Raw genomic sequence first — 24,956 nt, forward strand, 5'->3', positions numbered from 1 at the left:
GCAATGTATGTTTTTTAGGTCTGATTATGGTAAATTTGTGACATGGAATGGAAAAATTCATTAATCAAACATGATTTCCCTCAAAGCAAAAATAATTGTATTTTGGGGAGGATGAGGCATCACCACCACCACTTGTTGGCAGTTATTACCCAAAATTTAGGATTAAGCTTTTACGAATGAATTGATAGATAAGTCTAAACACCTAAAATTAGGGAAAAAAGATAAATGTTATAGTGCAAAGTGTCATTTTGTGTCCCGGTTTTAGTTCTTTTTACAAGGAGGACACAATATTACAGTTAAGGCATGTTCTTCCATCAGTTTGTGGTACACAATGGGTAAAGGAAATATTCCTGCTGATCAGTAGAAGGAAAAGTACAAGCTTAGATATAACGCATGAGAATGTGAATTTCCTAAACAGGTCTGTTGAACATGTACCTCCTGTAAGTCCTTAAAGAGTTTATTTGGAAAGTAGAAGCAGTGATTCTGAATAGTTATGGAGTAATTTATGAGGGTGAATGAAGAAATCAGTTTAAGACTTAAACTCATATTGCTCTAATTTCTACTAATCTCTCCCTTGTTAGATGTTAATATTTTTACTCAGTATATAGTTTTTTTGATGATATATTTTGTAAGATGAGATACTATAACCTGAAGACAAAAATTGTTTAGCTACATTAGAAAACTGATGTGAAAATAGTAAATGAACTATTATATAAAACCATGGACTCAGGTATTCATTTATTCTGATTCTTTTATTTGAAGAATATTTCATAACTATTCAGGAATTTGACACTTTTGACCAGAGGAACTCCCTATTGAAGTTTTGCTTACTACTTACTTAGACTCTTGAGAGTCCCTTGGACTGCAAGGAGATCAAACCTGTTAGTCCTAAAGGAAATCAGTCCTGAATATTCATTAGGACTGATACTGAAGCTGAAGCTTCAGTCCCTTGGCCACCTGATACAAAGAACTGACTCACTGGAAAAGACCCTGATGCTGGCAAAGATTGAAGGCAGGAGGAGAAGGGGACGACAGAGGATGAGATGGTTGAGTGGTATCACCAACTTGATGAACATGAGTTTGAGCAATCTCCAGGAGTTCATGATGGACAGGGAAGCCTGGCGTGCTGCAGTCCATGGGATCAGAAAGAGTTGGATACAGCTAAGCGACTGAACTGACTGAGTGCTCAAAAGACAAAATTATTTGGCTTGAAAGACAAACCTTGTAAAAAAGGAAATGTTACATCACCAAAGATGCCCTTTATTAAGATCTAAGAAAACATGTTTCTTAAAAGAAACATTTGAGGGCAGACTATTTGGCATATCTTTAAAAAGCTGAGGAACAAATGCATACCATTCTCATTATTTAATATGGTTTTTAAGACTTGAGAAATTATGTATAAAGAGTGCTATTTGCCTGAGTTTTAGTCCATTTGAGTTTATTACCTCTTAGGATGAGAAATACTGCAAGAAAACTCAAAGGCAGAGCTTTTAAAAAATAGCCTTTAATGAAAAATACACAAATATAATACTGAATTCCTGAAACATGATTTGTACATTCAGCAAACCTTGAGCTTCCTTATGTAAAATAATCCTGTTTTTAATGTATGTGTATTTTTATTTACATAGACAATGAGACAAATCTATTTTACTTAACAGTAATATTTATGATGCTGACATCCTCATAGGGCTTATCTGTTTTGGGATTGACTTTGACGTTGGAGATCCTTTGTACGACTTCCATTCCTTTAGTCACTCGTCCAAACACTGTGTGCTTATTATCAAGCCAAGGCTGTGTTGGAGGACAAACAGAAAATCTTGGTAAACCCTAAATTCTTAAATCACACCCTCTGGATGAGCAAATTAAAAAGAATTAAACTTTGGCTTCATTTAAAAATATAATTAAGATTATTTTCATTTAGCAGCTTTTAAGAGTAGTTTCCATGTTATAATAAAAATAAAAAAGCATAGTTAAATATTTAATATCTGCATCTTTTAGATCAAAGGGAGCTGGGAGATGTTTGCTAAAGGTAAGTTTCTTTGCAGTAACCTTACCTGCACAAGAAGCAGTCTGGAATACTTTAAGCAGCATGTGCTCTGGCATCAGAGACAGGAGTTCAGACTCTGGCTCTGCTACTTACTTGACCTTTGGCAAGTTTATCAGGTCTCACTGTTTCCTCATCTATTTTTTTAAAACTTGCTTCCCTGGTGGCTCAGAAGGTAAAGAATCTGCCTGCAATGCAGGAGACCAAGGCTTGATCCCTGAGTGGGGAAGATCTCCTAGAGAAGGAAATGGCAACCCACTCCAGTATTCCTGTCTGGAGAATCCCATGGACAGAGGAGCCTGATGAGCTACAGTCCATGCAGTTGCAGTGATACTAGAAGTATTGTGAATATTACATGAGATCATGTACCTGGCAGACAGACAGTAGTTATAAATTGTTTTCTTTAATTCTAAAAAATAAAGAGTTTTTGTAATTTTGTAGAACCGCATAGCAACAGAGCTAGATATTCTTACATGTATTTCATCAAAGCTACAGTGTCATTGATTAAAAAGAAACTTTGGCTTCATTTTAAAATATAATTTAAAAGATATATTTTCACTTAGAAGCATTTAAGAGTAGTTCCATGTTATAATAAAAACTAATAAAAGCTTAATGTTTAATATCTGCATCTTTTAGATGAAAGGGAGCTGGAAAATGCATTTTGATTTCAGAGATAGAAAAATGTGGGAAAAACTGTATTAAAATCGGGAATTCTTACACCCTCATCCTACTATTCTAAAGATGAGGAAACAAGCCCAGAGGTAGAATAATTTGTTTTGGATTGTCCAAGAAATAGTGCAAAGCTGACTTAAACTCAGCTTTATTTATTTATTATAAATAATAAATTATTTAATAATTTATTATTATTTATTGGCCTGAATTACAAAAGTACTGATTATAAAGTCTTGATAGGTAATTTTCCATTTTCCTTTCTAAATTGTTTTCATTTTTATATCCTAGCATATATAAATAATAGAGAATAATAAAGCTCTCTTTTCCACTGAATTCACTCTTAGATCAAAGCCGATGAATCTTTGGCTTAAATTCACCTGGAAAATGCCTCCCAGGTGGCGCAAGTAGAAAAGAAACTGCCTGTCAATGCAGGAGAGATAAGAGACATGGGTTCGATCCCCGAGTTGGGACGATCCCCTGGAGGAAGCATGGCAACCCACTCCAGTACTCTCGACTGGAGAATCCCATGGACAGAGGGGCCTGGCAGGCTACAGTCCATCGAGCTGCAAAGAGTCAAACATGACTGAAGCGACTTAGCACACACACATGCATGTTCTACTTACTGTTGGTACTACTGTTATGAAAAACTGGGATCCATTAGTATTCGATCCAGCATTGGCCATGCTGAGTGTATATGGTCTGTCATGTCGTAATGTTGAATGAAATTCATCTTCAAATTCTCCTCCCCATATACTTTCTCCTCCCATACCAGTACCTGTTGGATCTCCTGTCTGAATCATGAAGCCCTTAACAGAAAGTAGACAAAGTAGTATTACACACATTACATACATGTATGTTTTGGAGTAGTATGTTTGTCAAGAGTGCTTTATATTCAATAAAATCTTAAGTCATTCTATAAACTCATTTTAAAGTAAACCCTTGCTTATACTTTAGATTATGTATTTTCATTGCGTAACTGCCACCTTATCTCAGTGATGGAAACAAAAATGTAAAGGTCTTTCCATTTATAGATAGGCACTATCTCACTCAATAATCTAATTAAAGCCAATTAATAGTGTAGATAAGTTTTAGGATCTTGTTTAATGTGTTAGGTCTTACATAATTGGCCCACTCTTTTCTCTCCCCTTTCCCTAGACACTCTGAATGTCCTAGTCAGTCACTTCACTAATTCCTTCAGAAATCTGAAATCTAATTTTTCCTTCCGACATTTCTTCTGCCATTTCTGACCTGCCAGTAATCAAGAACTACCTCACTGCTCCATACATTTCATGGAATGTTGCTCAACAAAATCCTGGCTTGAATTCATTCTGTTCATCAGGTATTAGTGGTAGTTTTCACAGATAAAGTGGCAACATGGCTCTTCTAATACTTAATCTTCTAGATCTAGACCTTATCTAGCCACTAAAAACAGGTGACCTTGGCTACTGATTTGATCTCAGCAAGACCTTTTACTCATTACCTGATCCTTTGCTTTAACTGCTGACAAAAACTGCTGCAGTGTTTCTAAAAAGGCTACCCTGCCACTGTTCCTATCCTTGATTTTATATCTGATTTTCATGATCATCCATTATTCTTGTGACTTCCATAGTCCATTTCTCCTATTCCTAATAAAGTGCTAAGTGTGAATGAGATTCCTTAGGTTCTAAACCTCTTGTTATACAATGACATACTTTTCCTTAAATCATATAAAATTTGCATAACTTACCTACCTTAATTATGCGGTGAAATGTGTGTCCATTATAATAACCATTTCTGCTGTGAACACAGAAATTTTCCACGGTCTTAGGGCACCTAGTGAGACATATTAAAAATATGAAAATTTAACGGAGCATGTTAGGAAAGTTTTCTTTGTAGTTAGGCTTCCCAATGGTATTTTCAGAATCTTCTGAATGTTTCAGGACAGTCTTTTTTTTTTATAATTTCTTCTGATCTCAGTAGAAGCAAGAGTTGACAGGGCATATAGGCAGTAGCCTGTTCTTATAGTTTATATAATATACCATCTTTACATCACAACTGCTTATTTTACTTGAATTTGAGAATATTTAGGTTCCAAAGTCATTTAGTATTTTTAAAAAATATAACCACAGCACCATAACCCACTGTATATAGTTCCTGGGAAAGGTAATTTTCTTATAAAAACAATGTTATAGTATGGTGACATTTCCTGACCAAGAACTTATTCACTGCTATGATAGCTACTAAATTTAATAAACTTTAAATGATAGTCACACACTCAGATACACTTTCTAAATAATATTAACTAATCTCATGAAATGATTTAATACTGTATATTATCATATAATAGCTCCCAATGCTGAGAATGGCAGAGAGAATCAAGAGAATCTTGTACCAACCACATCAGGGAGTAGGCTTAGTGGATGCATGGGTTCTGAATACTTAAAATGAGACAGTCCAGGTGTTTTGTCTGGTTGGACATAAAACATTCATATCAAAATAACAAAGTACTTTTAAATCAAGGCACTGTACAAGAGGTCTTCTTTTGGATCGAGAATAACTGGTCGTATCGCATTGTATTTGGTACTGTATGTTCATTCTGCAAACTCGAATGTCAGGAAGGAAAAATAATTATCCTCCCCTTAATGATTTGAGAGGAAAGCCAGTTATAACAAGTGAGCCACAAAACCTATAGTTGGCATGTGTAGTTGATGGTAGCGGTAATATATATTTGTATGTCAATCTATAATTTACATTCAGCACTGTCATATCTACTATATTTTGTCCTCATAATAAACCTGTGAAATATGTTTATGTATGTATAAAATTTTCACATTTTCTAATGCAACAATTATCAGAAAGCTTAGGAAGATGCTTTATCTAACAGCTCAATTTTTCAAAATACTTTTAAGTCAAAATAACAAGAAGTTGCAGTTTCCTCAAATATATACATTTACACTGGTATTTACTTATGACAACAGAAACAGTACATACTCAACAGGAAAGAGTTTGATGTGAATGTCTCCCATGCTTGTGTGGATAATGGCACTATCTGACACTCGTTTAGGTCCCTCAGCTTGAGTAGCTGCCATGACTTCTTCTTTAGAAGGTTTCTCATTAAAAACATCTCGGTCAGAATCTGCACTTTTTGTATCTTCTGGTTCTCGTTTAGTAAACTCAAGGAGGAAAATAAAAAGTGAGTAAATCAATTAAATTTTTCATCTGTTTAAAATTTATGAACAAGAAAATTACATTTCTAATGAAGTATTTGAGGAAACTAAGCATTTACATCAGAATAAATGCTTATTTCAGGAACTGCTTCCAATCATAGGACATGCAAGGTAGCTATATTTCTACATTTGCCTAATGAGAAAATTCATATGATGAAGATGAATGATTTCAAATGGAATTTAATTTCTTTTTTGGTGAAAATTTTTTTAAGTACCCATTTAAAAATAGGCAGTTCTGAGGTAGCTCTCTGCTTCTGCCTTCTAGTATGTCCTACCTAACCTGCCATCTATTGCTTACTTTTCACTATTTAGATTGCCTGGGTTTGAATTGTAGTTTGCCACTTAACTAGTTATATGGCTTTGGGGAAGTAAATTCATTACTTTCATTTCCTTACTCATAAAAGAAGATAAAAACTACCTCAAAATGACACCTGATATGAAGATTAAATGAAGGATATAAAATGTTTAGAGAATAGTGCCTGACACAGAAGGCAATATATACATATTAATAATTGTTATTACTATGAACAGGACCTGGTACTGGTAGGATGAGGATTCAAAGATGAATCAGCAGTGGACCTTGACCTTTTTTTTGTTTGACAGAGTCCCATCTGATCTATCTAAACCTTGAAGCTTGGAAGAAAGGATGTACAGTACATTTTGAGTGAAGCAGAAATCTCAGGATCCTCAAGGTCTATAGAAAATTAAGAAAAAACTTTCAGTTGTTAAAATTCTGGACTTCTAAAGGCCTATTTGTTTTATTTGACTCTCGGTAAGCAGAAATCTTCTCTCCCTGAGAAAGTGGATGTTAACTGAGCTCCAGGAAGGTCAGTCTAGTGCCCAGACTCTGTTTTGCCTATGTCAGCCTTGGTTTACTTGGATCGATTCCAGATAAAGGAACAACTAAGCCAGGATGTCACTGCTTTAGCATATTTTTCTCCAGTTACCAAAGAATGACATGTCTGTTTCACTATTTAATTATATGAATTTTAAAAATTATCTTGATTTAGTTCACATATAGAACTATTAAAGTTTAAATTTTATACAATCTTACTTTTATTTTATGGTTATTTTATGGTACTGGATTTGAAAAAAGGGATATAAAATTTGCATATATGAATACCATTTTAGTTTTAAGAACATGTACATCTAATAATTCATGAAAATGTTAGCAGTATAAATACTCAGTGAGTGACTTAATTTTTTATTTTTCTATTTCTTCAGAGTTTCTAAGGAACATGTGTGGTTTAATCAACAAACATAAACTCTGGGGAAAGACAATTTTTAAATAAAGTGGATGGAAAATTAAATTTAGTGTATATTAAGAACTGTCTTTTATGATTTCTTTTTACCTTCAAAAAATTATAGGTAATAACAAGAAAAAGTATTTTTCTTTAACATATGTATTAATAAATCTTTAGCAGTGAATTTGAAAGTTTATAAGCAAAATTCTTATCTTAAAAAAATATATCCCATTTTAGGCTAAAAGAAAAATATTGGAGTAGATAAACTGCTATTTCGCACATTTACCAAATGCTGGTAACCTTTAAAGCCTCTCAGCTGCTTGTAAATTGTCAGACGAATGAATGAGTATACTATAATGGGTCAGATAATTCACCAAACTCTGTGGAGTTTGGTATGTGAAGAAAACATAGTGCTCTGTATTTATGGATTTTATATTATCTTGAGGAAGAGAAGACAGTGTAAGGGACCCCTCCCCACCCCCTGAAAATAACAATTATTCCAGAAAGTGTGACATGTACACAAGCAGGCACACCTATTCCAGACTTGATGTCAGGGGAAGGCTTCCAAGCTGGGGTCTGAAATATGAAGAGGAACTGGGGAGAGGTTTGTGGCTGACAGAAGGAATAACCTGTGCAAACACCACCAAGTAAAAATAACATCGAGTCCTGCAAATGGGGTCAAGTTCAGTATAGGCAATGAACTAAAAATGAAGAAAGATAAACTAGGAGAGCGGTTAATATAGACAGATGGGGAGTCATTTAAGGATTTTAGGCAGAAAAATAATCACACCTGGGTTTCAGAAAGTCTCTAAGCATGAAAGACAGATACAGATGCAGAGGTCTCTACACTTCAGATTTTTCTGCTTGACTGAACAATATTAGAACAGTGTTATTCCTAGATGGCTTAGTAGTTTGATTTTGAGCCCAATCTCACTTAACATGCAAAGTACTTTTAATTTCCAGGAAAAAAAACCCTCTCAGGAATGTATACCACGGTAGCATCATTACAATGGAATCAAAAGGTGAAAAAAGATTTGTATCTAGAGAAGGAAATGTGCAAGTCATGTTGAAGAGTAAAAGGTGAATAATACTAAAACAGAAGAATTTTTAAAAGTCCACAGGAAAATCAATTTTGGATGCAATTATTACCACAGCCACTTACTTCCTATTTTCTTAGACAACACAAGTTGTAGAAGCTAGGTTGAAAACTAGTTCAAAACCGGATGTAAAACAGTACAGAAATACTTAAACAAACCCTAGTTAAAGATTCTACAATACTAATGTTATAAGATGGTATTCTGGTTGTTTAGAAAGTCTGCTATTATGGGCAACATTCTCTTCAGTTGAAAACACAAGTTAAAAAAAATAAAACTCCAATCAAACTGGAAGAAACATTAAAGACTATCTCCTGTTATTGATACTTCCACATACCATATAAAATCTATTCTTTTTGAAGGATGTACAGACTATTGTTGGGTCAGCTTGAATATTCTGAAGAACAGGGTTTTCAGAAGCTTTCATTTCTATAGTAGTTGCAGCACGATGTTTTTTGGCTATTCCCTGGAACAAAGCCAATTGCATCACTCTAATATTTTCTTGCTTGCCTAAGATCCGCACACAACTGGAAAATACATATAATAAAATTATTAGGATTAACTCCAATTATACCAACTTTGCAGATAAAAGCTAGAAATCAACTATCTTTTATTTTTGTACAAAATAACCAGTAAAAGATTTTTAAAAAGTATTTTTCTGCCTCTCCCACTCCCTCCAAAAAGTTATTTTAAACTGGTAGGTATTTATAATTTTCAGATTAAAAAAAATAATTTATTTAAACAGTTTTAACCTATCACTATCATTTTAATCTTTCTTCAAGCCTTCAAAGATTCTGTATTGCCAAGAACTACAATATAAATTTGTTTATATGTGAAAATGTATAGTACAAGACTGTTTTCCTTTAAATATACTTTAAGTTCTTTTCATTTACATTCAGTGATAGTATCTGATTATAGCAATTTTGTTCTAAGACCAAATGGGCTGTTTGTACAAAAGGCTTATTGTGGTTTCATGCATTTTAACTTCTGATTTTATGTCTAGCAGGATGTAATGCTGAATTCTGTGGTTAAAATATTTGGCAACATTTAACATGAAACGGGCTAATTTAAATCAATAAGCAAAAGACAGACTGAAACTTGTTAAAAAAAAAAACAACAACTTGAAACTATGCATATCTTTCTTCCATTTCTTTAACAAACATGAGTGGAAACTTTTTACATAAGATTATAAACAACCAAAAGACCACAGAAAAATCCAGTCAAAACATTTGGTTAAGTTTAGACATCTGGGACCATTCCACTTGTCTTGGAACAAACAAAACTCCCATTGTTTCCCCCAAGGAGGAAATGGTCCTTTAGAAGTAAATTTTTAAAAAGCATATGTGATATTAAAGCTTACCGGTTTGTCTCTATGTTTATAACTTTAATGCCCAGCATTGTTCCATACAGCACGAAGTGTCCAGTTTCATCAAAAACTATATTTATTAACCTTACTGCATCCACCTTCTCCAATTCACGTTCTACAGCCATCCGTCGACCAAATTCCATGTCTGGTAGCTGTTGCCTCATCTGCTGCAGTTCAGTAAACATCTAGGAAACAAACCATTTATTAACAAAAATGTTACATGATAAAGGGAAGGAGAATTTAAATAAAAGCAGAGTGTCCATTAATAGCCACTGACAGTTTATGTGCTTATATATCTTCTTAAGGAGTACTCTATAAACACTATAAGCAGGAATTGAATTACAAAATTCAATCATAAAAAATAGTATTTATACTAACTCGTTATTTTAATTAAAAAAAAAAGAGTTAATGTAACTACTGCTTTTTCTGCAGAAACAATATATCTGCTGCATTTTATAAGCCACACACAGCACTTTCCAATATAAACCATATATGTAATTTTAAATTTTTTAGTAGCTATGTTAAACAAAGTAAAAATGAACATGAAATTAATCTTTTATTCAACCCAATATATCTAAAATATTATCAAAAGACATTAAGCAAAATCAATAATACAAAAAAGTAAAATAAAGACATTAAAATATTAAGCAATATTTAAAAACTGAGATCTTTTTTCCTTCTTATACTAAGTCTTTGAAGTCCAGTGTGTATTTTACACTTTTAGTCCAGCTCAATTTGGACTAGTCACATGCCAAGTGTTCAGCAACCCTATGTGGCTAGTGGCTATTAAGCTGCACAATGCAGATACGGACTGTGAGACCTTGTTCCAGGATCATGGACCTGCCATTTAACAAGCACTCGATTTTATTTTTTATGATTTCACTAACTTATAACAATTTCATATTTCAGAAAATGTTTCAAGTTCTTTTGGAGCATCACTATATATTTAGATTATCATTAGGTAAATGTGATTTAGGATTGATGAATTTTATGAGTGCCCTTTAGTTTGGATATTTGGTTTACTTTTCTTTAGATATTTAATATACAACTTTCAAGATAAGGGTCAGTTACTATGTACAGTCACACTACCAGCCTCCCCAAAGATGTGATCTTTACATTCAGTTTCCTCAACATTTAGGGCATAAAACTGCAGAAATCAAAAGTGGCTAGATTGCGAATGAAAAGAGGTCAGTCAGGCTTATGTCCCATCTACTCCTTTTTTTCATGCTTGCATTAACAAAATCTCTGGTTTTTCTAGATGTGGAAAGAACAACAATATATGTTAACTCCAGAAATGAAAAGGAGGTATACATGTTAGGGAATAACATTAGGATTTCTTGTTACTCATTTGCCAGAAATAGCCTAGATGCATGGGAGCCTTGACTATTTTGCTAGAAAGAAGATTCATTTTCAAGAAATAAAAGTTTATAGATGGTGATCTGCCCATGTAAAAGTAATAAATGCTAATCTAACCTTTCAAGCACATTAGTATCTTTTAAAAAATTAATTTAATTGGAGGATAATTACTTTACAATATTGTGGTGATTTTTGTCACATATTGACATCAATCAGCCACAGGTGTATGTGTCCCCCGATCCTGAACCCCCCCCCCCCAACCTTCCCAAACCATCCCTCTGGGTTGTCCCAGAGCACCAGCTTTGAGTGCCTTGCTTCACGCATCAAACTTGGACTGGTCATCTATTTCACATATGGTAATAAACATGTTTCAATGCTATTCTCTCAAATCATCCCACCCTCACCTTCTCCCACAGAGTCCAAGTCTGTTCTTTACACCCGTGTCTCTTCTGCTGCCTTGCATATAGGATCGTTGTTACCGTCATTCTAAATTCCATATATATGCATTAATATACTGTATTGGTGTTTTTTTACAATATTCTAGCTTTAATAGCTGCATCTCATCATCTCTGTATGGCCATATGCAGTACTCCTGATTAATAAAATACCAAAAGATACAACTTCACACCATCCAATTAAATTTGTCTATTAAACTAGGACTCTTAACTAGTTAGAACCCTTAACATGGAACTCGGAGATACCAGTCATTAACTAACTAGTAACTAGCATTATTACTAAATTAATTGGCATTTACACCCCCTCTTTTTTTTGGGGGGGGGGGGCAAACTCCCTTATCCTGAATCTCAACTTCTGTCCTATACTTTGCTACTGATCTTATCACAATAATCCTATAATTTCAACAAATATTAAAGACAATAATGAAATAGAGTGAATTCAACAGCTCAGAGTATATGTGTTAAATGATTTGTATCCAGAGAATAGATTTGTTTTCTTAAGGAATCTAGGAAGAATAGCAAATTGTGAAGAGTTTTAAAATTATAGTTAAGTTGAAGCCACCATTAAAGAAAACATCACAAGGTTTCTCCTTTTCCCAAAAGCATAATGGAAAGTTATATTCTTCCAATAAGAAAATGAGTTATGAGGATAAGTTGACTAGCATACAAACCTTCCCTTTTGTCTGGATTCATATTCCTTCAGGCAGCTAATTCACCCAACTTATTACTACATCTCTAATAAGGTGACAGCATTTTTGAAGTACTTAATGCAAGGAATATATTATAAACTGGTGGCTACAAAGACTGTAGAACTGACACTGTTTTACAATAAACACTATTGTTACAAAGATTTGACCCACAGACTTTTGGAGAATTCAACATACCCATAGCAGTTAGAGAACCACAAGATGGAAACATGATGAGACTCAAATATCCACAAAACCAATTATCTTTGCATGGATAAAAACTCATTCTACAGCTACATGCTCTAATAAATACATTTTTTCTTCCCCGTTTTTTGGCTATGCCAAAAGGCATTCAGGATCTTCATTCTCCAACCAGGGATTGAACGCATGCCCCCCTGCAATGGAAGTGCTGTGTGTTAACCACTGAACCACTAGCAAAGTCCCAATAAATTCTTGTTAACAGTTAATTATGTGTCAGGTATCATTCTTAGTGCTGGAGATTCAATCACAAGCACAACAGATACAGGACCATAAATGACACGCAGTTTAATCTACTGGGGGAGGGGGTGATACACATTAATCAAATAATAAGACCAAATATTCTAAAAGAAAATAAATAGTGATACACTACCACATTAAAAAAATACAAGTAGTCTGAGACTGGAAGAATAGTGGAAGATCACTGGGGGAAATGATTCTTTGAGATTTGAAGGATGAGTTCAATATGTAAGGGGAGGAATGAGGATTCATGGGACTAGGGGTCACTCCAAGCAGGAGGGACAGCATATGCAAAGGCGCTGTGGTGGGAGACGTAGTCAAGAAACTGAAAGGCCTGACTAGGTACAGTAGAGGCAGGGAGGGAGGTGATTTACAGCAGGTTGAAGTGGAAGGGAGGGGTACAATACGGTAGGCCATGATTTTGGTCTCGCTCCTAAAAACAACAGGTAGTCACTGAAATAATCAAAGGATGACATGATAAGATAATGTATTTTTAAAAGATTCCTCTGGGTGGAGCATGGATAACAGGTTAGGAAGAAGCTAGAATAGATTCAGAGAGTAGGCCATGCAATAGGCCAGGCAACAGATTATGAGCTAGGGTAGTCACAGCTGTGCTAAAAGGAAATGTATGTATTTAAAGTATATGTAGAAAGTAAAACTGACAGGACTGATGATGAATTAAATAGACGGGTAAGGAAAAACAGTTAAAAATGACTCAGATTTCTGGCCTGTGCAAGCAGATACATATTGGTGCCATGAAAACAGCAAAAATAAATAAATAAAAGGATAGGGACAGGTCTGTTTATAATAGAAGGCTGGAGAAATAAATTTTTAAGTAGTCATATAGAAGGCAGGAGTGAAAAGAATAAGAGAAGGAGGCCTAGCATGGGTTTTGAGGATCTCAAAAGAATGAGCTTTCAAACAACAAAACTACAAAAACAGCCACTTAAGTGTAAGAAAAACTGGCTCAGAAAATATCACATCATAAACCTAGAGAAGAGAGTTTTAAAGAGTAACAATGCAAGACAGCAGACAAACAGTATCTTTAATGTGATAAGCATATTAATCATCAATCTAAATGTCCATGTCCAGGAAAAAATCTTTTAAGAAACAGCACAAACTAAAGACATTTTCAGAAAAGTAAAATCTGATTAAATTTATATGGCACTTACACTTAGTGATTCATCAAAGACTCTCATGAGTTTTCCAGTTAAGAATCTGAAAATTCTAACTTTTCTGTCAGAACCAATAGTGGCTAATTTCTTCCCATCAGGTGAAAAACATATGCTGGTTGGATAAGCCTTGCACTTGGCAAATTCATATAAATCTGTGTCAGTTTTATATTCCCAATTCACATTTTTGGGGAATTTATACTCATAAGGAGGACCAGTCCAGTATTCAATCATTCCAGATTTGTCAGAAGACACTACTGCTTTGTAAACTGGGTTTAGCCGTATCTGAGTAAGAGGTGATGTATGGAGTTTGTCAAAGATATGCAGTGGCTGGTTATCTCCTCGACCATCATAAATGAAAATTTTTCCTGTACTTTTCTCAGAAGCAGCAACTGAAGATATGGCATCCCCCGGGCAATAGATCCACTCACACTGTCCAGGGAAATACCTAAAATAGTAAAGAATTGAGGGGGATAAGAAGAGGCCAAAACAAGTCATAAGCATCCTTACTCATTCCCATCACTAAAAAACGTCCCTGCAGTGATTCAGCCAGTTTTAGATTCTTTGATCAAACATAGCAGCGAGAAACAGAATGGGGAAGAATAGGAAAAGTTACTAATTTTTCTCTTTCTGACCTCATAAATGAATGATAATAACTTCTGAGGACTGATCAAACCACAGGAAGAGAACTCACACAGCAAGTATTTACAAGGAAACTGAAACAGACCTGGTTCTTAAAATATTCTGAGGCATTTTTTGTTTTGTTTTGGATCTCGATGTCTCTGTCTATGTATGTGCTATTCTAAGTCACTTCAGTTGTGTCCGACTGTTTGGGACCCAATGGACTGTAGCCTGCCAGGCTCCTCTGTCCATGGGATTCTCCAGGCAAGAATACTGGAGTGGGCTGCCATGCCCAGGTCCTTCAGGGGATCTCCCCTACCCAGGGATCAGACATGCATCTCTTATGTCTCCTGCATTGGCAGGCAGGTTCTTTACCATTAGCTCCACCTGGGAAGCCCCTGTCTATGTATACCCTACTTTTAAATAGGTTACCATGTTAGTATACTTTACAAATCCATTCTTGAAATATTTAAGGTCAAAATATTTTAGTCATGGCTTTGCTCAAAACAAAAATGTTCTGATATCACTCTCTCATCATCAGTAGCTTGATCTTAATACTATGAGCTTTGAACATGTTACCTGATAAAGTGTAAAAGAATTGGACAGATGTAATCAACATACTAAATTTATATATTCACTTGTGTGTTGTCTCCTTCAAAATCATTAGTCTGAGAAGCTACAGTTTCGCCAATGACAGAGCTAATGCTCAAAACTTTTTGAGGACTCTCAGAATTTCTATAAAATCTTAAAAGACACAGGCATAGCTTGGAGATGTTGCAGATTTGGTTCCAGATCACAAAAATTGAAAATTGCAATAATGTGAGCCATATAGATTTTCTTTGGTTTTCCAGAGCACAATAAAAGTTTGTTTACACTACCTGTATTTCTACTGAAGTGTGCAATCACATTATGTCTAAAAAATTACATGTATATATACATATCTTAATTTAAAAATACTTTATTGCTTAAAAAGTGCTAATTATCATGTGAGGCTTCGGCCAGTTGTAATCTTTTTGTAACAGTAACATCAAAGATCACTGATCACTATAACAAATATAATAATAATGAAAAATGAAATATTATGACAATTACTAAATGTGAAATAATGACACAAACTGAGCAAATGCCGTTGGAAAAACTGGTGAGTACAGACTTACTCCATCCAAGGTTGCCACAAACTTGTTATTTGTTGAAAAAAAACAAAAACAAAAAAAACCCAGTGTGTGCAAAGTGCAATAAAACAAGATATGCCTGTTCTCTTTCAATACCTTCAAAGGTGGCAAATGTTCAACATATATTTGATTTAAAAAACAAACAAACAGCTAAAGTCTGGGGGAAACAAAGCTGGGAATATGACACATATCAATAGGTATTTCTATTTGTAGTCAAAAAATAAGCTCTTATCATAAATAATGAGACTAACTTCTTTTAGTGGTTCATAAACTGGTTTTGAAGGAAATTCCCAAAAAGTACTGTCACATACTGAATTGTGTAGTTCTAATCCCTACTTTCCTCCAATTCACATGGTGAAGCCCTCATCCCCAAAGTTACTGTATCTGAGAAAGGGTTTTAAAGAGGTAATTAAATGAGGTCAGAAGGTGGGGCCCTAATCCAACAGGCCTTGGCCTTCTAAGAAGTGGAAGAGCAAAATATTTCCCTCTTTCCCCTGTACTTAACAAGGACAAAGTGTGAAACCCGTAAGAGTCCTCACCAGAACACAAACACTGTTAGAACAATGATTTTGGACTTTTCACCTCCAAAAGTTTTGGACTTTCCAATCTCCTCATCAGAAAAGACTCAGATGCTGGGAAAGATTGAAGGTAGGAGGAGAACGGGACGACAGAGGATGAGATAGTTGGATGGCATAACTGACTTGATGGACATGAGTTTGAGTGGGCTCTGGGAGTTGGTGATGGACAGGGAAGCCTGGCGTGTTGCAGTCAATGGGGTCACAAACAGTCGGACACAAGAGCAACTGAGCTGAACTGAACCTCCAGAAGTGTGAGAAAATATATTTCTGTTGCTTAAGCTACGCATTCCATGGTCTTCTGTTTAATTTCGTTACTGCACAGTCTAACCACATAGTTTGGGTATCAATACACTTTAAAGTTTAAAATCACCAACAATTCCAAAAATTCACATAAGCCTTATAAAAACACAATGCTATATTACTGAAATAAGCATTACTAGGAAGTTAATTTAAATGCCAGTAAATTAGACATGATGGATGCTCATTAAATTATAAAGTAGTGTAAAATGGATATAATTAATCCTTGTTATGGGGCTACTTGGACATTTCTGTTGTAATTAATGACAAAACTCACAGCAGAAGCTCACAAACAACATCATAACAAAGATTCATAATATTTAATTTTCCCAAGCAAAATCTAAAGGCACATTTTTTAATGGAATGGTAATATATTCTGTTTAGAAATACCTATGAAATGGTGAAGTTTAGTTCAAGAATTCTTTCATTAAGTTAAAAAAAAATATATATATATATACACACACACACTTTAAAAAAGACTTACCCAAGCTTCAGCATATTGATCATGTCAAAGTTTACTACATCAAACACCTTCATTGCTTTATCATCACCCACGGAACAGAATAAAGCTCCCTCAGAGCTAACTGCAATACTCTCAATAACTCCTATTTAAAGAAACCAAATCAAAACATTCTAGTAAACATAAAAGAAATGGATATAATTAAAAGGAAAAAAAGTTTAAAAAGAAATTTTAATCAATACAGTTGAAATGAGCGCCAAAAAAAAGAGTGAAATTCTTACCTAGGTGACTACGAAAATGTTTAACAAATTCAATTCCCTCTTCTATTTTTTTCCAGAATTTAACATGTCCATCGTGACTAGCAGTAATAATAAAGTCTGTCCTGCATAAAAAATTATAGAAGTTACTTTCTAAAACAGATGCAAAAATCACTTTGTGCCCCCAAGCCAATCATTTACTGAGAATCTTGGACTCTTAAATAACAGATTACAAAAAAAATCTTCCTTTATACAAACCACTGTATCACTGTATTAGGGTAGACATAACATTGCAAAATTTGAAGCTCTTTTCTGGATATCATAACAGCTACTGCTGCACTAATCTTATTTATTTTTTACTGGTGTATAATTGCTTTACGCCAGTTGTGTTGTGTTAGTTTCTGCTGTACAGCAAAGTGAATTAGCTATATGTAAACATGTTCAATATTTCGCCTCTTTGTCACCGCAGAGCACTAAAAAGAGTTCCATACTGCACTAATTTTAAATCTAAGAGCTAGGATCAGGATTGAGGTAATCTTGACATTAAAAAAGTCTCACAAGGAATCACTAGTTCATAGAGTCCTTTAATGCTAAAATTACCCTACAGGCAGTCATTCCACAGGGAAAATGTACTATCTTTCAGAAGGTGATAAATAATTAAATCCCAACATACAACTTACATATAAAGCAAAACTCAATGTAAGTTTGTTTCAGATATTATCCAAGGTATTTTGGTTAAGTACCAAAATTCTGTACAGTATAGCCTCTCATCAGTTATATAAAAATAGAAACCATTTGTTGAAAGCTATTATATGTTGAGTACTCTACATACATTATCTTAGTTGTAACCATCTTTACAACAACCCTATAAGGTGAATATTTTTCACCATCTTTTTAAAAATTAGGAAATAGTTTAAAAATGTTAAATGTATTTTCCCCAGGTCTGTAGCTGGAGAAGAGCATTCAATATTGGGTTTGCCTAACTTCAAAACACTAGGTTTCTATAAAATCTTCAAAAATCTTTCCATTATAGTCTGCTGCCTTAGGTTAAACAAAGAAACCTGGAGTGACAGAAAGCTAGTCCTATATGCTGCCTTATTAACTGACAACTTTCTACTAGGAAAAGAGCTAATGTTTGGTCAAAATTATCCCATAAAAGGAATATAAAGATATTTAAATCTTTTAATTGTCTCTAAGAGATCAAGAATAAACTGATCCAAACAGCAAAGTAAATCATCTACTTCTTTCCATACTCATTGCCAATATCATCTCAGCTACCATCCTAATTCATCTATGATTACTGCCTCCTAATTGCTTTCTCTGTATCCATTTTTGCTGTGTTTGAATCCATTCATTTCACCACAACCACAGTGATCTTGAAGTTTACACACACACAGACACATGTATACACATATGTGATGTTACTCTCCCAATCAGGTTCAAAATCCATACAAGAAATAGAAAACTGTGGGATTTCTTGCATTTTTTCTCCAGCCTCAACTACCACTTAAACCCCTCTAAACCTGTTTCCTTATCTATAAAACGTAGATGAATACTACTTGTAAGACTGTTAAGATCAATGGGACAATTAATGAAAAAGCCTTGATACAGGACCTAGACATAATATGAACTCAACAAAGAGCAGAGTATTACTATTCCTTCTACAAAACCTCATTCAGCTATTTTAAAGATTCTCTGACATTTCCAGAAAAGTTACTTCTACAATTCACCTCAAAACTGAAGTATTTAAAAAAAACAATAAATTCTCAGAAAAGAATATAGATAGACTTACTTGGTGCACACCACATGGGTGATAACATCTCTATGCATGTAACTGCGCTCATACATGGATGCACTGGGGAGATTATCAAGATAGACTTTTTCAAACTCTAGAACTAAGGGAAAAAAGTAAAGGAAAATATTTTTAACAACTGGAACTAAATACTATTTTGTATTTTCTTTTAGATTTTAATTTCTCTCAATTCACACATAATGAAAAAATATCCAGTGTCTGTTATGTCAGTTGTAACTTGTTATTTCATTGTACTGAATAGCACCGTTGTTTATTTAGTCATGAATCATTCTCAGGTTTTATACAGATGCTTAACTGTGTCCCAGAACTTAAGAACTGAGTGGCTCTGGCTTAATATACAAGTTCCATTAAAAGAGAAAAACCTTAAGTTTCATGAAAGTATCACAACCAACTTTCCAACCATGTAGATCCAATTATTACTGCTAATTTAAATAAGTAGTAAGAGGTCAGAGGCCATCCAGAACATCTCAGTTTATCTTGAAGGCAATGATCCTCTTTGAAGTCACTGATACTAGGTTTGAGTAAACGTAATAAATGCTTAGATTTCTGGAGCTGAGACAATCCTAGAGAACGTCCAGTTGAGTGATTCTCAAACTTTTTCCAAGGGCAAAACATTTTAAGAGTGGTAATCTTATGGCAAAACCAATACAGTATTGTAAAGTAAAAAAAAAAAAAAAAAAGAGTGGTAATTTGAGGAAATATTTCATGGTATGAGCTATAAAAAATTTTACTAGTAAAAAAATGACATATTTGTTACCTAAAAACAATCCAATGATGGCCAAACATGCCCATAAAAAGTTTCTAAATTAAGCATGATCATTTCATGGTTTTTCATCACTGCTATTTAGCAAGCTCAAAGTTGTGTTCAACAAATTACGTCTCTCTTCATTTTCAGTAACAGAACTTCCATTTTTACATGGGGATATTGACATCTAGCTGTAGTCACCTCTAACTTTTCTGCAGTTAGGAGTGACTAAGTACCAATGAAATAAAAATGGAAGTGTTGTGTAACAGTCAATAAGTCTCCCTCAAGAGTTGTGCCGTTCTTTCTTTCCCCATCTGACAGTTTAAAACTCGGAGATAACCATCAAGGACAAACACGAGGTCCATATCCTAGTGATGCTGGAGCAGAAAACTAGGAAGAAACTTTGGAGCCTCCACACCAATCCCAGACTGTCTGCTTTAGGACTTTTATCTTTATTGTCATTTTGGATTTTTTTTCTTTATTTATTGTCATTTGGATTTTTCTGTAATATACAGCTAAATTTAATCCTGATGGATATTCCTTCTGCTGTTAGTTCACTTGTTGAACAGATATTTACTGAAAAAAAAACTAGGTTCCAAGGGACATGGACATGAAGAGTTAACATTGTCTTGAGAAAACCATCATTGGTAGAGCCATATAATATATAATATATATATAGAGAGAGAGCCATATAAGGTAGAGCCATATAACCATTTATAGTATCTTTCTGAAAATGTGTACAAAAGTCCAATGTCCAAAGAACATGTTAAAGGGGATGGTTCCATTTCTACTAAGTTTTAAACCCTATCCTTTTAAATGAAATCTTCAGTGATATTTTTCTGTCATACATGTTTTTGAATTTCAACTTTTTCTTCAAACTGAATACACTACTGATTAATTTGAATAAGCATCTCATTGTCTCAATTGCATTAAGTTTATAAGCTCTTTGTTCCCTAATGCTAATAATATCAGCATCTTGGTATTTTTGGACTTTTCCATTTCCACTCATTTCCACAAAAAGGGACCTGATATCTAGTCCAAGAAAATAATTGTGAACATACACATAGTAATATTCATTCGTTCAAGACTTACTTTGTACCTGCTATATGGAAAGCACTGTACCCAGCACTGGAGCAAAATAGGCATGGTCTTTGCTCTTATATGCTTACAGTCTTAACAGTGAAGAGAAACACTCATCAGAGAATTACATGAATAAACATTCAATTTAAAAATGTAGCAAGTGCAATGAGGAACAATTGCTATGGAAACATTCAACTTAAAAGGCTTAGCAGTAAAAAAGGTAACTGCACTTTAAGGGTGTTAAGGAACAATATTCAAAAAAGTAGGTTCTTCAAAATTTGGATACATAAAATTTTGCTGTATCTGGATCCAAATTGTATTCAAAATTTGGAACCATAAAAATGTCACTCTGATAAATGCATCTCATACTTATGATCAATGTACTTTAGAAACTCAGCTCAGACTGGAAAAGTCATAAATTTTCCAGAAAAAGTAATAGCTGAGCTAAAGGCTGAAGGACAGTAGGTTAAGTGAAGTGGGTGAGGAAAATTATTCCAGGTAGACCGTGTGACACCCACGTAGACATTCGCAGTTGTAAAAGTGCATGCCCCATTCTCTAGTGTTATAGTATGGCTTGGACAAAGAGTAAGGAGGAGGATCAAGGATTTGGGAGAGGAAGTAATGGAAATGTGCTGAAGGAGGAATCATATCAAGAGCCTTACATGCTATATTAGGGAGTTTGGACATTGTTCTAATCAGAAATCACTTAAAATTTTTAAGTTGGAAGAGTAATTAAAGATTTGAGCTTTCAGAAAGATCACATTTTAATGGTCTTATACGTTTAAGGAAAACATTTCAAAGAACCTGAAAAATAAGAAAATTTAATGTGACCCTTTCACCAACATCTCCCCCCTTTTTTGGTGCATCCTTTTTATTTCATAAAATTTTGTCACTATTACACGCTAGTGGCAAAATGCTTCCGGCCATGATATCTCACGAGTATGCTTTGAAAAACACAGATCTTGGTTTTGGGATGAAAAACTTGTAATCCAGGAAAGTTTTGTAATCGTCAGAAAACTCATTAGTGGTGGAGTCAGGAATTAAATTATCCTTGCTAAGATGCTAAGTCACTTCAGTCGTGTCCGACTCTGTGCGACCCCATAGACGGCAGCACACCAGGCTCCCCTGTCCCTGGGATTCTCCAGGCAAAAACACTGGAGTGGGTTGCCATTATCCTTATCTATTCCTTAAGACTCTAAACAGGCACCACCTTCCCGGGTGGCCAAATACACTACCACCAGTCTTCAACTAAAAACCTGAAATAGAAAGTTTTCTTTTCCACATCTGCTAAACGGGGTTAAAACTTCCAACCTCATACAACAGCTGTACGGATTAAATGAGCGGTGCCAAACACGTTATGTAATGGCAAGTTAGCTTTAGCCTCTACTGCAACAAACAAGAGATTGTTAGATAACTATTAAAAAGACGCTTTACTCTGTCCAAATCACTATTTCGGAGTAGAGAACGGCCAGAAGTGAGAAGACGACCCTCTGTTCCGACGACACAAATCCCCACAATCACACACCCTCCGTTTTGGGGTCTGGTTTGAACTCTCCCACTCGGAGAACACAGTATTTCATTTCGCCCTGTGCCTGTCTCTGTAGCTACCTTTCCTCTTCTTCGCCAATGTTGCTTCTACAGGTAAAGGCCCAACCCAGCGCTCTTCATTTTCTTCTTCGTTCTCTTGAGGCACTGCCACTACCAGCTCTCGAGCGCTGAGTTCCGTTTTTTCCGGTTCGTCCGGGTCCCGGCGCCTTCTTCCTCTCAGCTGTGAATCACTACCACACTCGGCCGCCATGTTGTCCGAACCGTCAGAAAATGCGCGACACTCACCGCTCGGCTACCAATCCCGAAGCAGCGGCGCGGCCTTCTCGTCAGCGGCCGAGCAAGTTCCAGGATTGGCTGGAATGGGTGGAAGCAGATCCAATCAGCAATCAGCGCGCGCGCGTTCTGGGCCGTAGAGCCACTTCTGGAGTAGGCTGAGGCGACCTGAAGTCTGTGGTGCGGAGGAGGTAAGCATTGGGCCGGGAGAGCGTCGTAACCGGTGAAACTTGCTCCCGGGGTTGACAATTCCTAGGCTATGGAGCTGCAGACCCCCACGGTGGGACCCTTACCGCCGAGAAACTGGATACCTGTCGTCCCACCAGGCCTGAGTCCCGTTCTTCTCCGGGTCTAGAATCCCACCGGTTATGAGAGAAAGACATAGGGGTGGGGAATTTGAAAGAACTAGTTAACTTTCGGGCCTCCCTTGAGATTTGCCAAACATCTTTTTTCCTGAGCTTCTTGATTCTTTCACACACAGTCTGAAGAAGATAATGAGCGCTTGTTACTGTGGGGGTTGAGTGGTGGGGCTGGGGAGTGGGGCGGGAGGGACTGGGCAGAAATTCAGTCACGCCGAAGTGGCCCAGGCAGGACCATTTACCTTCTGGTCTAGATTTCCATCTCTTAGTGGGCTTCTAGACTTAAGCTCTCTTATTTAAAAATGATTTTTTTTTACTCTGGTAAAAAAAACAAATATACAAAATTTACCATAAAAATTGAGATATAATTGACATGTTAGTTTCAGGTGTACAGTGTAATGATTTAGTGTTTGTATGTTGTATGTATTGAGAAATGATCACCACAGTAAGTCGAACATCCATCACTATACATAGTTACAGAATGTTTTTTACCCCTGTGGTGAGAACTTTTTAAGTCTACTCTTCTTAGCAACTTTCATATATGCTTTCATATAGTATAATTTTCTGTAGTGACCGTTCTGTACATTATATTCCCATGACTTACTTATTTTGTAACTAAGTTTGTACCTCTCAACCCTCTCCACCCATTTAGATACCACATGTAAGTGAGATCATGTGGTATGTCTTTCTCTGTCCAACTTATTTCACCTAGCATAATGCTCTCAAGGTCCATTGGTGTGGCCAGTGAGGAGATTTCATTCTTCTTTATGGATGAATAAAATTTACTGATATGTCTGTCTATATCGTATTGCATTTTATTTGCCAATTGATAGACACTTAGGTTGTCCTCGCTGTTGTAAGTCATGCTGCCACGAACATGAGACTGCATATATATTTTTGAATTAATGTTTTCGTTTTCTTTGGATAAACCCAGAAGTGGAATTGCTGGATCATATGGTAGTTCTGTCTTTACCTTTTTGAAGAACCTTTATAATATTTCTCACAGTGGCCACACCAATTTATGTTTTCACCAACAGTGAACAAGGAATTCCTTTTTCCCCACATCCTGGCCAACACTGGTTTCATAATTGCCACTCTAACATCTCATTGTGTTTTTTTAAATTAATTTATTTTAATTGGAGGCTAATTACTTTGCAGTATTGTAGTGGTTTTTGCCATACATTGACATGAATCTGCCACAGGTGCACATGTGTTCCCCATCCAGAACCCCCCTCCCACCTCCCTCCCCATCCTATCCCCCAGGGTCATCCCAGGGCACCAGCCCTGAGCACCCTGTCTCATGCATCGAACCTAGACCTGCGATCCACTTCACTTATGATAATATACATGTTTCAACACTACCCTGTCAAATCATCCCACCCTCGCCTTCTCCCACAGAGTCCAAAAGACTGTTCTTTATAGGGTCATAGTTACCATCTTTCTAAATTCCATATATATACGTTAGTATACTGTATTGGTGTTTTTTTTTTCTGACTTACTTCACTCTGTATAATAGGCGCCAGTTTCATCCACCTCATTAGAACTGATTCAAATGTATTATTTTTAATGGCTGAGTAATAGTCCATTGTGTATATGTACCACAGCTTTCTTATCCATTCGTCTGCTGTTGGGCATCTAGGTTGCTTCCATGTCCTGACTATTGTAAACAGTGCTGCAGTGAACTTTGGGGTACATGTGTCTCTTTCAATTTTGGTTTCCTCAGTGTGTATGCCCAGCTGAGATTGGGATTGCTGGCTCGTATGGCAATTCTGTTTCCACTTTTTTAAGGAATCTCAACATGTTCTTCATGTGGCTGTACTAGTTTGCATTCCCACCAAGACTATAAGAGGGTTCCTTTTTCTCCTCACCCTCTCCAGCATTTATTGTTTGTAAACTGTTTGATAGCAGCCATTCTGACTGGTGTGAGGTGGTACCTCATTGTGGTTTTGATTTGCATTTA

General features: G+C 35.6%; 1 protein-coding gene across 1 annotated transcript; it reads right to left on the minus strand.

Annotated features, from left to right (window-relative positions):
• Positions 1 to 1,559: 1,559 nt before the first annotated feature.
• LOC128071314 (peptidylprolyl isomerase domain and WD repeat-containing protein 1) lies at positions 1,560 to 22,614 on the minus strand. The gene is made up of 11 exons (XM_052664198.1): positions 22,425 to 22,614; positions 18,971 to 19,073; positions 17,203 to 17,303; positions 16,946 to 17,066; positions 13,794 to 14,241; positions 9,621 to 9,811; positions 8,598 to 8,787; positions 5,687 to 5,868; positions 4,447 to 4,528; positions 3,340 to 3,522; positions 1,560 to 1,791 (listed from the first exon to the last, which is right to left on the minus strand). The coding sequence occupies exons 1-11, from the start codon at positions 22,612 to 22,614 to the stop codon at positions 1,648 to 1,650; spliced, it is 1,935 nt and encodes a 644-aa protein (XP_052520158.1). The 3' UTR covers positions 1,560 to 1,647.
• Between the last annotated feature and the right edge of the window lie 2,342 nt (positions 22,615 to 24,956).

Source organism: Budorcas taxicolor, unplaced genomic scaffold (genome assembly GCF_023091745.1).
Source record: "Budorcas taxicolor isolate Tak-1 unplaced genomic scaffold, Takin1.1 scaffold340, whole genome shotgun sequence".
NCBI lineage: Eukaryota > Metazoa > Chordata > Mammalia > Artiodactyla > Bovidae > Budorcas > Budorcas taxicolor.